Raw genomic sequence first — 15,358 nt, 5'->3', positions numbered from 1 at the left:
AGTCAGGAGTTGGCACACCTGGCATCTGATTAATGAAGCGAGATTGTAGGTGTGGGTTAGAGCTACTTTGACTTATAAAAAGCACTTAAACATTTTGAGTTTGTTATTCACAAGAAGCATCTGCTGATGTGCACCACAAAATCTTGAATGACCTACGATCAAGAATTGTTGCTGGAAAGTTATCTGGAAGAGTTTAGATATTCATCTGTCCACAGTTAGACAAACTGTCAATAAATGGAGATGATTTAGTACTATAGGTACTCTCTCTAGAAGTGGCCGTTAGATATTCATCTGTCCACAGTTAGACAAACTGTCTATAAATGGAGGTGATTTAGTACTATAGGTAATCTCTCTAGAAGTGGCCGTTAGATATTCATCTGTCCACAGTTAGACAAACTGTCAATAAATGGAGATGATTTAGTACTATAGGTACTCTCTCTAGAAGTGGCCGTTAGATATTCATCTGTCCACTGTTAGACAAACTGTCTATAAATGGAGATGATTTAGTACTATAGGTACTCTCTCTAGAAGTGGCCATTAGATATTCATCTGTCACAGTTAGACAAACTGTCTATAAATGGAGGTGATTTAGTACTATAGGTACTCTCACTAGAAGTGGCCGTTAGATATTCATCTGTCCACAGTTAGACAAACTGTCTATAAATGGAGATGATTTAGTACTATAGGTACTCTCACTAGAAGTGGCCGTTAGATATTCATCTGTCACAGTTAGACAAACTGTCTATAAATGGAGGTGATTTAGTACTATAGGTACTCTCACTAGAAGTGGCCGTTAGATATTCATCTGTCCACAGTTAGACAAACTGTCTATAAATGGAGATGATTTAGTACTATAGGTACTCTCACTAGAAGTGGCCGTTAGATATTCATCTGTCCACAGTTAGACAAACTGTCAATAAATGGAGGTGATTTAGTACTATAGGTACTCTCACTAGAAGTGGCTGTTAGAGATTCATCTGTCCACAGTTAGACAAACTGTCTATAAATGGAGGTGATTTAGTACTATAGGTACTCTCTCTAGAAGTGGCTGTTAGATATTCATCTGTCACAGTTAGACAAACTGTCTATAAATGGAGGTGATTTAGTACTATAGGTACTCTCACTAGAAGTGGCCGTTAGATATTCATCTGTCCACAGTTAGACAAACTGTCTATAAATGGAGATGATTTAGTACTATAGGTACTCTCACTAGAAGTGGCCGTTAGATATTCATCTGTCCACAGTTAGACAAACTGTCAATAAATGGAGATGATTTAGTACTATAGGTACTCTCACTAGAAGTGGCTGTTAGAGATTCATCTGTCCACAGTTAGACAAACTGTCTATAAATGGAGATGATTTAGTACTATAGGTACTCTCACTAGAAGTGGCCGTTAGATATTCATCTGTCACAGTTAGACAAACTGTCAATAAATGGAGGTGATTTAGTACTATAGGTACTCTCACTAGAAGTGGCTGTTAGAGATTCATCTGTCCACAGTTAGACAAACTGTCTATAAATGGAGATGATTTAGTACTATAGGTACTCTCACTAGAAGTGGCCGTTAGATATTCATCTGTCACAGTTAGACAAACTGTCTATAAATGGAGGTGATTTAGTACTATAGGTACTCTCATTAGAAGTGGCCGTTAGATATTCATCTGTCCACAGTTAGACAAACTGTCTATAAATGGAGGAGATTTAGTACTATAGGTACTCTCACTAGAAGTGGCCGTTAGATATTCATCTGTCCACAGTTAGACAAACTGTCTATAAATGGAGGAGATTTAGTACTATAGGTACTCTCTCTAGAAGTGGCCGTTAGATATTCATCTGTTCACAGTCAAACTGTCTATAAATGGAGATGATTTAGTACTATAGGTACTCTCACTAGAAGTGTCCGTTAGATATTCATCTGTCCACAGTTAGACAAACTGTCTATAAATGGAGGTGTTTTAGTACTATAGGTACTCTCTCTAGAAGTGTCCGTTAGATATTCATCTGTTCACAGTTAGACAAACTGTCTATAAATGGAGATGATTTAGTACTATAGGTACTCTCATTAGAAGTGGCCGTTAGATATTCATCTGTCCACAGTTAGACAAACTGTCTATAAATGGAGATGATTTAGTACTATAGGTACTCTCACTAGAAGTGGCCGTTAGATATTCATCTGTCCACAGTTAGACAAACTGTCTATAAATGGAGGTGTTTTAGTACTATAGGTACTCTCTCTAGAAGTGACTGTTAGATATTCATCTGTCCACAGTTACACAAACTGTATGGCAAGCCGTTTTAACTTTTATTCATTTCCAGCATATGAATTCTTGATATCAATAATTCAGTTTTCACTAGTTAAAATGATAATTGTTGATATCAGGAATTCGATATCTACTAGTATCAATGGCAGTTTTTGATATCAGAAATTAAATTTCCACTAGTAACAATGCTAATTCTTGATATCAACAATTACATTTTTACTAGTTAAATGCTCATTCTAGATATCAAGAATTGTATTTCAACTAGTAAAAACTATAATTCTTGATATCTGTAATTGTATTTTCACTAGTGAAATGTCACCATAGGCTGCCATTCAAAATCAATTGTTGATATCAAGAATTGATTTCTTACTTGTTGAAATTCCAATTTCACATATCAGAAATACAATTCGTACTAGTAAAAACCTTTATTTTTGATATCAAGAATTCAATTGTCACTAGTTGAAATGTCTATTCTTGATATCAACAATTGAACTGCTACTAGTAACAATGTTCATTTTTGATCTCAATAATTCCATTTTCACTAGTGACAATGTTCATTTCTGATATCATGAATGTGATTGTTACTAGTAAGAAAGCCATTTTAGATATCTGAAATTATATTGATATCAGAAATACATTTTCAGATATCAAAAATTAAAATTTTTACTAGTAGCAATTCAATTGTTGATATCTAGAATATAAATTTTTACTAGTAACCACGTAATTCTTGATATCAAGAATTCACATTTTTACTAGTAACAATGTAATTATTGATATCAAAAATGATATAAATACAAAGCTGATATGTGTATTCGAATTATAACTAGTAAGAAATCAATTCTTGATATCAACAATTGATTTTGAATGGCAGCCTATGGTGACATTTCACTAGTGAAAATACAATTACAGATATCAAGAATTATAGTTTTTACTAGTTGAAATACAATTCTTGATATCTAGAATAAGCATTTAACTAGTAAAAATGTAATTGTTGATATCAAGAATTAGCTACTTGTGGAAATTTAATTTCTGATATCAAAAATTTCCATTGTTACTAGTAGATATCGAATTCCTGATATCAATAACTATCATTTTAACTAGTGAAAATTGAATTGTTGATATCAAGAATTCATATCCTGGAAATGAATAAAAGTTAAATCGGCTTGCCATACAAACTGTCTATAAATGGAGATGATTTAGTACTATAGGTACTCTCACTAGAAGTGGCCGTTAGATATTCATCTGTCCACAGTTAGACAAACTGTCTATAAATGGAGATGATTTAGTACTATAGGTACTCTCACTAGAAGTGGCCGTTAGATATTCATCTGTGCACAGTTAGACAAACTGTCTATAAATGGAGGTGATTTAGTACTATAGGTACTCTCACTAGAAGTGGCCGTTAGATATTCATCTGTTCACAGTGAGACAAACTGTCTATAAATGGAGGTGATTTAGTACTATAGGTACTCTCACTAGAAGTGGCCATTAGATATTCATCTGTCCACAGTTAGACAAACTGTCTATAAATGGAGATGATTTAGTACTATAGGTACTCTCTCTAGAATTGACCGTTAGATATTCATCTGTCACAGTTAGACAAACTGTCTATAAATGGAGATGATTTAGTACTATAGGTACTCTCTCTAGAAGTGACCGTTAGATATTCATCTGTCCACAGTGAGACAAACTGTCTATAAATGGAGATGATTTAGTACTATAGGTACTCTCTCTAGAAGTGGCCGTTAGATATTCATCTGTCCACAGTTAGACAAACTGTCTATAAATGGAGATGATTTAGTACTATAGGTACTCTCTCTGGAAGTGGCCGTTAGATATTCATCTGTGCACAGTTAGACAAACTGTCTATAAATGGAGGTGATTTAGTACTATAGGTACTCTCACTAGAAGTGGCCGTTAGATATTCATCTGTTCACAGTGAGACAAACTGTCTATAAATGGAGGTGATTTAGTACTATAGGTACTCTCACTAGAAGTGGCCGTTAGATATTCATCTGTCCACAGTTAGACAAACTGTCTATAAATGGAGATGATTTAGTACTATAGGTACTCTCTCTAGAATTGACCGTTAGATATTCATTTGGCACAGTTAGACAAACTGTCTATAAATGGAGAAGATTTAGTACTATAGGTACTCTCTCTAGAAGTGACCGTTAGATATTCATCTGTCCACAGTTAGACAAACTGTCTAAAAATGGAGATGATTTAGTACTATAGGTACTCTCTCTGGAAGTGGCCGTTAGATATTCATCTGTGCACAGTTAGACAAACTGTCTATAAATGGAGATGATTTAGTACTATAGGTACTCTCACTAGAAGTGGCCGTTAGATATTCATCTGTCCACAGTTAGACAAACTGTCTATAAATGGAGATGATTTAGTACTATAGGTACTCTCTCTAGAAGTGACCGTTAGATATTCATCTGTCCACAGTTAGACAAACTGTCTATAAATGGAGATGATTTAGTACTATAGGTACTCTCTCTGGAAGTGGCCGTTAGATATTCATCTGTGCACAGTTAGACAAACTGTCTATAAATGGAGATGATATAGTACTATAGGTACTCTCTCTAGAAGTGGCCGTTAGATATTCATCTGTCCACAGTTAGACAAACTGTCTATAAATGGAGGTGATTTAGTACTATAGGTACTCTCACTAGAAGTGGCCGTTAGATATTCATCTGTTCACAGTGAGACAAACTGTCTATAAATGGAGATGATTTAGTACTATAGGTACTCTCTCTAGAAGTGGCCGCTAGATATTCATCTGTCCACAGTGAGACAAACTGTCTATAAATGGAGATGATTTAGTACTATAGGTACTCTCACTAGAAGTGGCCGTTAGATATTCATCTGTCCACAGTGAGACAAACTGTCTATAAATGGAGATGATTTAGTACTATAGGTACTCTCACTAGAAGTGGCCGTTAGATATTCATCTGTCCACAGTGAGACAAACTGTCTATAAATGGAGATGATTTAGTACTATAGGTACTCTCACTAGAAGTGGCCGTTAGATATTCATCTGTCCACAGTGAGACAAACTGTCTATAAATGGAGATGATTTAGTACTATAGGTACTCTCACTAGAAGTGGCCGTTAGATATTCATCTGTCCACAGTTAGACAAACTGTCTATAAATGGAGATGATTTAGTACTATAGGTACTCTCACTAGAAGTGGCCGTTAGATATTCATCTGTCCACAGTTAGACAAACTGTCTATAAATGGAGATGATCTAGTACATATGCTCACTGAATATAAACCCAACAGATCACTCAGATCATTAGGATCACATCAGCTAGAAATACCAAGGGTTCACTCTAAGCAAGGAGAGTCTGCTTTTAACTATTATGCCAGCCGCAGCTGGAACCAGCTTCCAGAAGAAATCAGATGTGCTCCTACAGTAGTCACATTCAAATCCAGACTCAAAATACATCTGTTTAGCTGTGCGTTTACTGAATAAGCACTGTGCCACTGTGTGTCCGACTGTTTGTACTGTATTTTATTTTATATTCTAAACTGTTTCAATTATTCTTATTTTTTATTCTTATTTTAATCTCTTCTATGTAAAGCACTTTGAATTACCATTGTGTATGAAATGTGCTATATAAATAAACTTGCCTTGCCTACTATAGGTACTCTCTCTAGAAGTGGCCGTCCAGTCAAGATGACTTAAAGGACACACCGCAGAATGCTAATCGAGTTAATAAAGTAAACGATAAAGACTTGTAGGAATCATTGGAACTGGTGAACATCTCTGTTCATGAGTCTACTGTACAGAAAACATTAAACAGGTATGGTGTCCATGGCAGGACATCATGAAGGAAGCCGCTGCTTTCAAACCAAAACTGTGGTAAATAATAATAATAAAGAATGAGCAGGTGTTCCCAAACTTTTGACTGGATGTGTAAAAGAATGTACAGTGGTGTCCAAAAGTCAGATCTCTCATTAAATAAATTAAGCTTTAGGATAATGAAGATTTTTAAGTTATGATGGAAAGTGATGAATAATTCCAGGTTCAATACAAGTTAAGCATTTCTACTCATCCCTTCTTTGCATTAAATCTGTGTTACAGTGGGGGGGGAGGCTTGGTATCTCAGCGAGTATTGATGCTGACTATCACACCTGGAGTCGTGAGTTTGAATCCAGGTCGTGGTGAGTGACTCCAGACAGGTCTCCTTAGCAACCAAATTGTTCCAGTTGCTAGGGAGTGTAGAGTCACATGGGGTAACCTCCTCGTGGTGGTGATTAGTGGTTCTCTCAATGGGGTGTGTGGTGAGTTCACGAGTCACGTGATAAGATGCGCGGATTGACGGTCTCTGACACTGAGGCAACTGAGACTTGTCCTCTGCCACCCGGATTGACGTGAGTAACCGCGACATCACAAGGACCTACTAAGTAGTGGGAATTGCGCATTCCAAAATTCCAATTCCAAAACGGGATAAAATTAAAAACCTATATAATTTTTTTTAAATCTGTGTTCCAGTGAGACACTTCCAATAGAAGTCAATGGGATTTAATCTGTAAACATTAAAATACTCGCTGTTTAAAAAGTATACACACAAGATGTAAACAATATGTGTGTTAACATGATTTTACTGTGATAAAATCACTTACTATGGAAACATACAGACAATTAATTATGATTATTAAATGATAAAATATTCTTTATATTATGTTTGTCATTCACAATATACATTTTCACAGAATTTTAACCTTCAAAAAAAAAAAAAAAAAAAAAAATATATATATATATATATATATATATATATATATATATATATATATATATATATATATATATACACACACATATATATAAATACAGTATATAGGATTTACATATTTATATTTAGAAATATTATTCACACACCCCTTGAGCTATTTCTAAAACGTGGCACTCCTCACACACACACACACCTCTGTTTCTGTAGCCGAGGGACGTGATATTTCAGAAGACTTGATTTTCATTTGTCTGACTCTGATTGGTCAACTGCGTCGCATTCTCTTTTCCTATTGGCTGCTTCCCTGTCCGTCATCTTCTGCTGCACGCTCATACGGCGACGTAGCGGAAACGGGGCGTTTCCACAGGCAGACCCCAACATTCCTGCCGTCCTTCCGCGAAGTTCGGGATAGTTCTACGCTCGAGCAACCGGACAGCTGATCCGAACCCGGAGAACCGGAGCGAGTCGAGATAGTGCGGTGACCCTCGAGCGCGATGATTCTGGTGATGATTCTGAGCTTTCTTCAGCTCTGCCGAACCGAGCCGCGACCCGGAACACCAGGTACAAGATCCGTTACATTACAGTCTGTGTCAGCCGTTAGTTTGTCTTGCATTTAAATGTCCAGTCAAACCATTTTCGACCCGACCTGCATCTATAGTGATAATTACAGATGAGAAAGCGTGATGGACATTCAGAACATTGCGGACCTCCTAACAGAACCGTGAGAAACTCAAACTCAGATCCTCCTGTGGAACATTCTGGATCTTCTGTGATCTGGATTTGAGTTTCTCGCGGTCTTCTCCGGTTTAACTCTGAAGATTTAAAGCATTGTGGCCTTTATACATCCCTAATGAACATTTACCATAGTTTTACAACAGTATATAACAACTATGATCTATGATATTATATATATTTATATATACATATACACTAAGTTAACAGTGCCTTTAAGCAGCTTGGAAAATTCCAGAAATTATGTCAAGCCTTTAGCCAGTTAGCTTCTGATAGGAGGTGTACCTGAATTGGAGGTGTACCTGAGGATGTATTTTACATCCTCTTTGCTTGGCATCATGGCAAAATCAAAAGAAATCACACAAGACCAGAAAAACATTGTGGACCTCCACGAGTCTGGTTCATGCTTGGGAGCAATTTCCAAACCCCTGAAGGTGCCACGTTCATCTGTACAATAGTACACAAGTATAAACACCATGTGACCACACAGTCATCACACCGCTCAGGAAGGAGATGCATTCTGTCTCCTAGAGATGAACGTAGTTTGTGTGAAAAGTGCAAATCAATCCCAGAACAACAGCAAAGGAGCTTGTGAAGATGCTGGAGGAAACAGGTGGACGAGTATCTAGATCCACAGCAAAACCAGTCCTATATGGACATCACCTGAAAGGCTCAGCAAGGAAGAAGTCCAGGTCGTCTCGCACCGGTCGTGCATTCAGCCTTTCAAAGTATTCTCTTTTGACCACGAGCGAAATATGAATAGGCTAAAGTATACTTCGGTTGTCCACGTTGCTGATCGGAACGCGCAGTTTGCATAACGCAAATATCGTCAGAACGTAACCTGACCCTCGTCTGTACACATCGTCGGCGCATGTGATTGCTGTATCTGTACTGAAACAGTATCACAAAATGTTATTGCGCATGTGTCGAATGCATTCGTATTCACTCACACGTTTAATACAGTCAACAGGAGACGAGGACACAGATTTTCTCGGCTTACGGACGGTCCTCGTCTGCCGTTGACTGCATTCGACACTTGCACAATACATTTAGTGATGCTAAATCGGTTAGTAAGTTTAGCAAAATAACGAATCCACTACAAATGACTAATTACTTATAAACAAAAATGATCAGATTACTTTACTGATTACTTCATCTAAAAAGTAATCGCATTACTAATAATTGTACTTAAGTTACTTTCTAAATCACAGTTCCTTTTACAGTTTTTGGTTTTCCGCTCAAATTTAAAACGTTTAAATATGTCACCGTTCAGCTCTTATAGAAACGCTAACAGACGTACATATGAATTCATCTTTGAATTACTCCGATTACTTAAGTGTAGGTAATGCACTTAAAAGTAATTACTTTAACTGAAAGTTAGTAACTGTAATCTGTTTACAAGAATTTCAAATGTAATATATTACACTACTTTTTTACTTAAAAGTAATTAGATTACAGTAACGAATTACTTTGTAATTGGATACACACTACACTGCTTTTAGAATCAGATGATCTTTGGAAACGTTGGCAAATTAGCGCCTAATTGCTAGTTGATTATTTTCTGATGTATCGCCAATGTAACATATGTAACACATTTCATTCATGTCAGCAGGTGTTTCGGTATGTTGTGTTGTTGTGAAAATGACAAATAAAACTTTTTATGGTACTATTTTGAGCATGAGTAGTTTCTGGTGAAGTGTCATCACATGCAGATAATATTGACAACACTTCACAATTCCTTTATGTTCACATTATTAAATGCATCATGAATGAACAAGAAGAACAATATTTCTTAATTTATAGAATTGTTCAAGTTATAGACAATTATACAACTCTGTTGCCATGACGATGTAACGTCAACAAACCCCAAAACCACCGTAAAAAGGAAGATTTAAACAAATGTACAGCTCAAATAACACAAGTTTTAACTGTAGAATTAATGTAAGTGCCTTTAAATCCTCCAAAAATTGACTTCCATTGGAAGAGACACTGGAACACACATTTAAAGAAAAGGAGGAACGAGTCGAAATGAACTCTGTAAGCTGTATACAAATTAAACTGTACGTATTATTGCAATCAGTAAAAACATCAAACTCCTCAAATATTCATGTGTCATATGTTGTTGGAAAGATCTCAAAGAGTAAAATACAACCAGAGTATTTGTTTTACTCACAGATGAAAATATAGCAAGTAACAGCTAAATATGTCTTTGACAATTATGTTTAGTGTTGCTTAAATGCCGCATTTCTGCTTATAACTTCATATACATAAAATATCACATATGATTATTTTTAGTCTGTGATTATATTTCAATCGAGTCCACACACAAGATAATCAGATGTATAGATCATTAGATAATCCACATGAAGCACAATGTTACATATGACCACCAGGAGATGGCGCCAAATACACGACACAGACTCAATGATGACTCAGATGACACAGAATGAAACTCATTCTGTGAAATCTCATGACTAAAATCATGTCTGCATGCTATGCAAACCTTTAGTCATTGTTGTGTTTGCATGTGTAATTAGTTCTTATGTACAATTATTATCTTTTATTAGTTTGGAGAGGTCATGCAAACTAGTGGTCGACCGATGCGAACGCAGTTATCGGCCGATTTGACCATCGCAAAATGGCCAAATATCGGCCGATATATCACTAATGCAGACGCCTCGTTTTCAAATCCAGCTCTTGTTTTATGTATCAATGCACATCGTCGTCATATATCGTCAGATGTGTTTGTTTGGATTTGGTAACTGCTCTCCGTTTAAAGACTTTTATTCCACGTCTCTCTGGAATACTTGATTGTGTTTGGTCAGTGGCCGCACTCTGATGATAAACAGTAGGAATGACCTCCGTTTGTGTCTCTGCAGACGGGCTGTTGGTGATCACCGCAGCTACAGAAGTGACTGATGGCTACATGAGGTTCATGAGGACAATCAGACAGTTCAACTACACCGTTCAGGTGCCACATCCAGCCATTTAACCTCCAGATCTCATCTGCGGCTCCGTTAGCTCATCTCACATGTGTGTTTGTGTTGTGCAGGTTCTGGGTCTGGGCGAGGAGTGGAGGGGGGGTGATGTGGCCAGGACTGTTGGTGGTGGGCAGAAGGTTCGCTGGCTGAAGAAAGAGCTAGAGAAACACAAAGACAAACGAAACACAGTCATCATGTTTGTAGACAGGTGGGAATATATTGTGCCCCATAGACTTCTGTTATAAGTGCATTTACTGTAACCATGAGGGACGAGTCAAAACTAATGTGTGTTTTAATCGTGTGTGCAGTTATGATGTGATTTTAGCCAGCGGTCCAGACGAGCTGCTCAAGAAGTTTTCTTATTTTGCTCATCGTGTGATTTTCTCTGCGGAGGGATTCTGTTGGCCAGACCAAAGACTCGCTTCAAAATACCCGGTGGTGCATAACGGCAAACGCTACCTCAACTCTGGAGGTAAGACAGAAGAGATTGTGTAAAGCTGAACATCCCGAGTCATAACAGCTGATGACCATGTTATTGTGTTTGTCTGTGTAGGTTTTATTGGCTACGCTTCTGAGATTTACTCGATTGTGCAACAGTGGAAATTCAAAGACGACGATGACGACCAGCTGTTTTACACACGCATCTACCTGGATAAAGAGCAGAGGGTGTGTATGATTGTGTGTTGATAGTGGCTCTTTAGCTGGACTGTTACCACTAATAGTATTTTTTTTAAAGGAATAGTATAATATTTATATATCGTATTGAACTACTATAATTGAATCGTATTTAACCCACCTGCCGACGGGTGCGCGAAACAAAAAAAAGGCAATATATTAATAACTGCAGTCTTGACCAACACAAAATATGAATAATTTGATAGATTAGAAGATCTACTTTCCAATGCATATAGATATTATGACCAAAATTGCACGAGTGCTTTGAAATGTGCATAATATTGCATTTAGTAAAAACATCAAACTGATCAAATATTCATGTGTCATATGTTGTTGGAAAGATCTCAAAGAGTAAAATACAACCAGCCTATTTGTTTTACTCACAGACTAAAATATAGCGAGTAACAGCTAAATATATGTCTTTAACAATTATGTTGGTGTTGCCGATATGCCGCGTTTCTGCTTATAACTTCACGAAAAATTTATGGAACATAAAACATCACATTTCATTATTTAGAGTCTGTGATTATCTTTCAATTGAGTCCACACACACTCACATCAGATGTATAGATCATTAGATAATCCACATGAAGCACAATGTTACATATGACCACCAGGAGATGGCGCCAAACACACGACACAGACTCAATGATGACTCAAATGACACAGAATGAAACTCATTCTGTGAAATCTCATGACTAAAATCATGTCTGCATGCTATGCAAACCTTTAGTCATTGTTGTGTTTGCATGTGTAATTAGTTCTTATGTACAATTATTATCTTTTATTTGTTTGGAGATGTTTTTGGACACTATGATACATTATATTTGTAATGTTATAACTTTTGATTGCTTTGTCGTATCAACACAAACTTTTACTCTGTTACAGTTGACATGATTGGGATGCACCTTATTTACACCCAGAGATATACAATGTAAAATCTGTCAAATATGAAAAAAAAAGTGCTTTTTTGACTACAGCTTTGATTTTTCAGCAGGTAGAATGCATTATAATAGCCATATCATTAAAGAAATTGAAAAAGTTTCTTAACCATGATACCAAACACTTGAAATTCCTTTTTTGTATTTTTTTTTTGGTCAAGTTATATGCCGTTGAAACAGGAAATCTTTAAACAAATCCTTCAGTACTTAAAGGGTTAATTGGTACTTAATAAGATTACAATATGTAACACGTTAATTCAGTGCGATTTAATTTTATAAAAAATAATGCGTTAAAAACATTTACGCAATTAATTGCACTGAGAAATGCGTGTAGTACCACCTGTTTACTCCAGGGGGCAGTAAGTGAAACTTCAGCTGTATGAGCAACACACAGTTTATACAGTGAAGAAACGCTTCAGCAGAACAACACAAACATGAGTTACATTCTTGCGTTCAAAACATTTGATGGAGCACAAATCTGAACTAAGAGATCTCAAGATGTGTTTAAAGATTGAGTATTAAACTATATTTAACTTGAAACAGTGACCTAAATAATGTATATTTATGACGCAACACACCCGAGACGCTACACAAGCATGTCTGACGCAGGTGTTCATTGACGGTCCTTAAACAAGCATCATAATCTCTGATTGATAAATTCACTTGTGTAATGGATTACTGTGAACTGTGTGTCAATGATTGACTTATGATCAATAATATGGCGATTAATTAATCGGAACATCGTTTAATTAATTTGATTCAAATTTGTAATGGATTGACAGCCCTAATTATTACATAAAAGTTCGTTTTATTTTACATTTTGTGACTTTTTCAGTTTCTGACTGTTTACTTGATAACCTGAAATAAATAATATGTATTTTGGTGCAGAATTAAAAGTGGATTATAGAAAATCGTCTAATTGCTTAAAACAATTCCATTAGATTCTGAAACAATTTGGGTATATTTAATTAATAATTAAATTGAATCTATTTTTTAATTTTTTAATTCCGCTCAATATAACTGTGGCAAAGTAATATAAAGTACAGTTAGATTATAATATTTCTGCAGAATAATTATTTCAATGAGTGCGTTGAGTTCTGTGGATGTCGGTGAGTTTTGGAGTCCATTGTGTGTTTTCATATGAAGCTGTTCATGCTAAATCCAGTTTCTGTTTTCCAGAGAAAGTTCAACATTACACTGGACCACAAATCCTACATATTTCAGAACCTTAATGGAGCTATAGGTACACTCACACACACACACACTCATACACACACACACTCATACACACTCATATATTCACACACACTCATATATTCACACACACTCATATACACACTCATATATTCACACACACTCATATACACACTCATATATTCACACACACTCATATACACACTCATATATTCACACACACTCATATACACACTCATATATTCACACACACTCATATACACACTCATATATTCACACACACTCATATATTCACACACACTCATATACACACTCATATATTCACACACACTCATATACACACACACTCATATACACACTCATATATTCACACACACTCATATATTCACACACACTCATATACACACTCATATATTCACACACACTCATATACACACTCATATATTCACACACACTCATATATTCACACACACTCATATATTCACACACACTCATATACACACTCATATATTCACACACACTCATATACACACTCATATATTCACACACACTCATATATTCACACACACTCATATACACACTCATATATTCACACACACTCATATATTCACACACACTCATATATTCACACACACTCATATACACACTCATATATTCACACACACTCATATACACACTCATATATTCACACACACTCATATACACACTCATATATTCACACACACTCATATATTCACACACACTCATATACACACTCATATATTCACACACACTCATATATTCACACACACTCATATACACACTCATATATTCACACACACTCATATACACACTCATATATTCACACACACTCATATATTCACACACACTCATATATTCACACACACTCATATACACACTCATATATTCACACACACTCATATACACACTCATATATTCACACACACTCATATACACACTCATATATTCACACACACTCATATACACACTCATATATTCACACACACTCATATATTCACACACACTCATATACACACTCATATATTCACACACACTCATATATTCACACACATCATATATTCACACACACTCATATATTCACACTCATATATACACACACTCATATATTCACACACACTCATATATCACACACACTCATATATTCACACACACTCATATACACACTCATATATTCACACACACTCATATATTCACACACACTCATATATTCACACACACTCATATACACACTCATATATTCACACACACTCATATACACACTCATATATTCACACACACTCATATATTCACACACACTCATATACACACTCATATATTCACACACACTCATATATTCACACACACTCATATATTCACACACACTCATATATTCACACACACTCATATATTCACACACACTCATATATTCACACACACTCATATATTCACACACACTCATATATTCACACACACTCATATATTCATACACACTCATATATTCATACACACTCATATATTCACACACACTCATATATTCACACACACTCATATTCACACACACTCATATATTCACACACACTCATATACACACTCATATATTCACACACACTCATATACACACTCATATATTCACACACACTCATATATTCACACACACTCATATATTCACACACACTCATATATTCACACACACTCATATACACACTCATATATTCACACACACTCATATATTCACACACACTCATATATTCACACACACTCATATATTCACACACACTCATATATTCACACACACTCATATACACACTCATATATTCACACACACT

The 15,358-nt window shown here is 35.9% G+C and overlaps 1 protein-coding gene across 1 annotated transcript in view; it reads left to right on the top strand.

Moving 5' to 3' along the window:
- Positions 1–7,369: 7,369 nt before the first annotated feature.
- plod3 (procollagen-lysine, 2-oxoglutarate 5-dioxygenase 3) overlaps positions 7,370–15,358 on the top strand; it is a 21,717-nt gene continuing 13,728 nt past the window's right edge. The window contains exons 1-6 of the mRNA XM_052091398.1: positions 7,370–7,570; positions 10,621–10,712; positions 10,794–10,930; positions 11,031–11,194; positions 11,276–11,388; positions 13,518–13,581. Of these exons, the coding sequence (XP_051947358.1) occupies positions 7,504–7,570; positions 10,621–10,712; positions 10,794–10,930; positions 11,031–11,194; positions 11,276–11,388; positions 13,518–13,581 (637 nt within the window). The 5' untranslated portion in view covers positions 7,370–7,503. The remainder of the gene's footprint in view (positions 7,571–10,620; positions 10,713–10,793; positions 10,931–11,030; positions 11,195–11,275; positions 11,389–13,517; positions 13,582–15,358) is intronic.

This window comes from Xyrauchen texanus, chromosome 25, assembly GCF_025860055.1.
Source record: "Xyrauchen texanus isolate HMW12.3.18 chromosome 25, RBS_HiC_50CHRs, whole genome shotgun sequence".
Taxonomy (NCBI): Eukaryota; Metazoa; Chordata; class Actinopteri; order Cypriniformes; family Catostomidae; genus Xyrauchen; species Xyrauchen texanus.
Note: the sequence above shows the minus strand (reverse complement) of the source record. Positions and strands in the feature narration are given on the sequence as shown.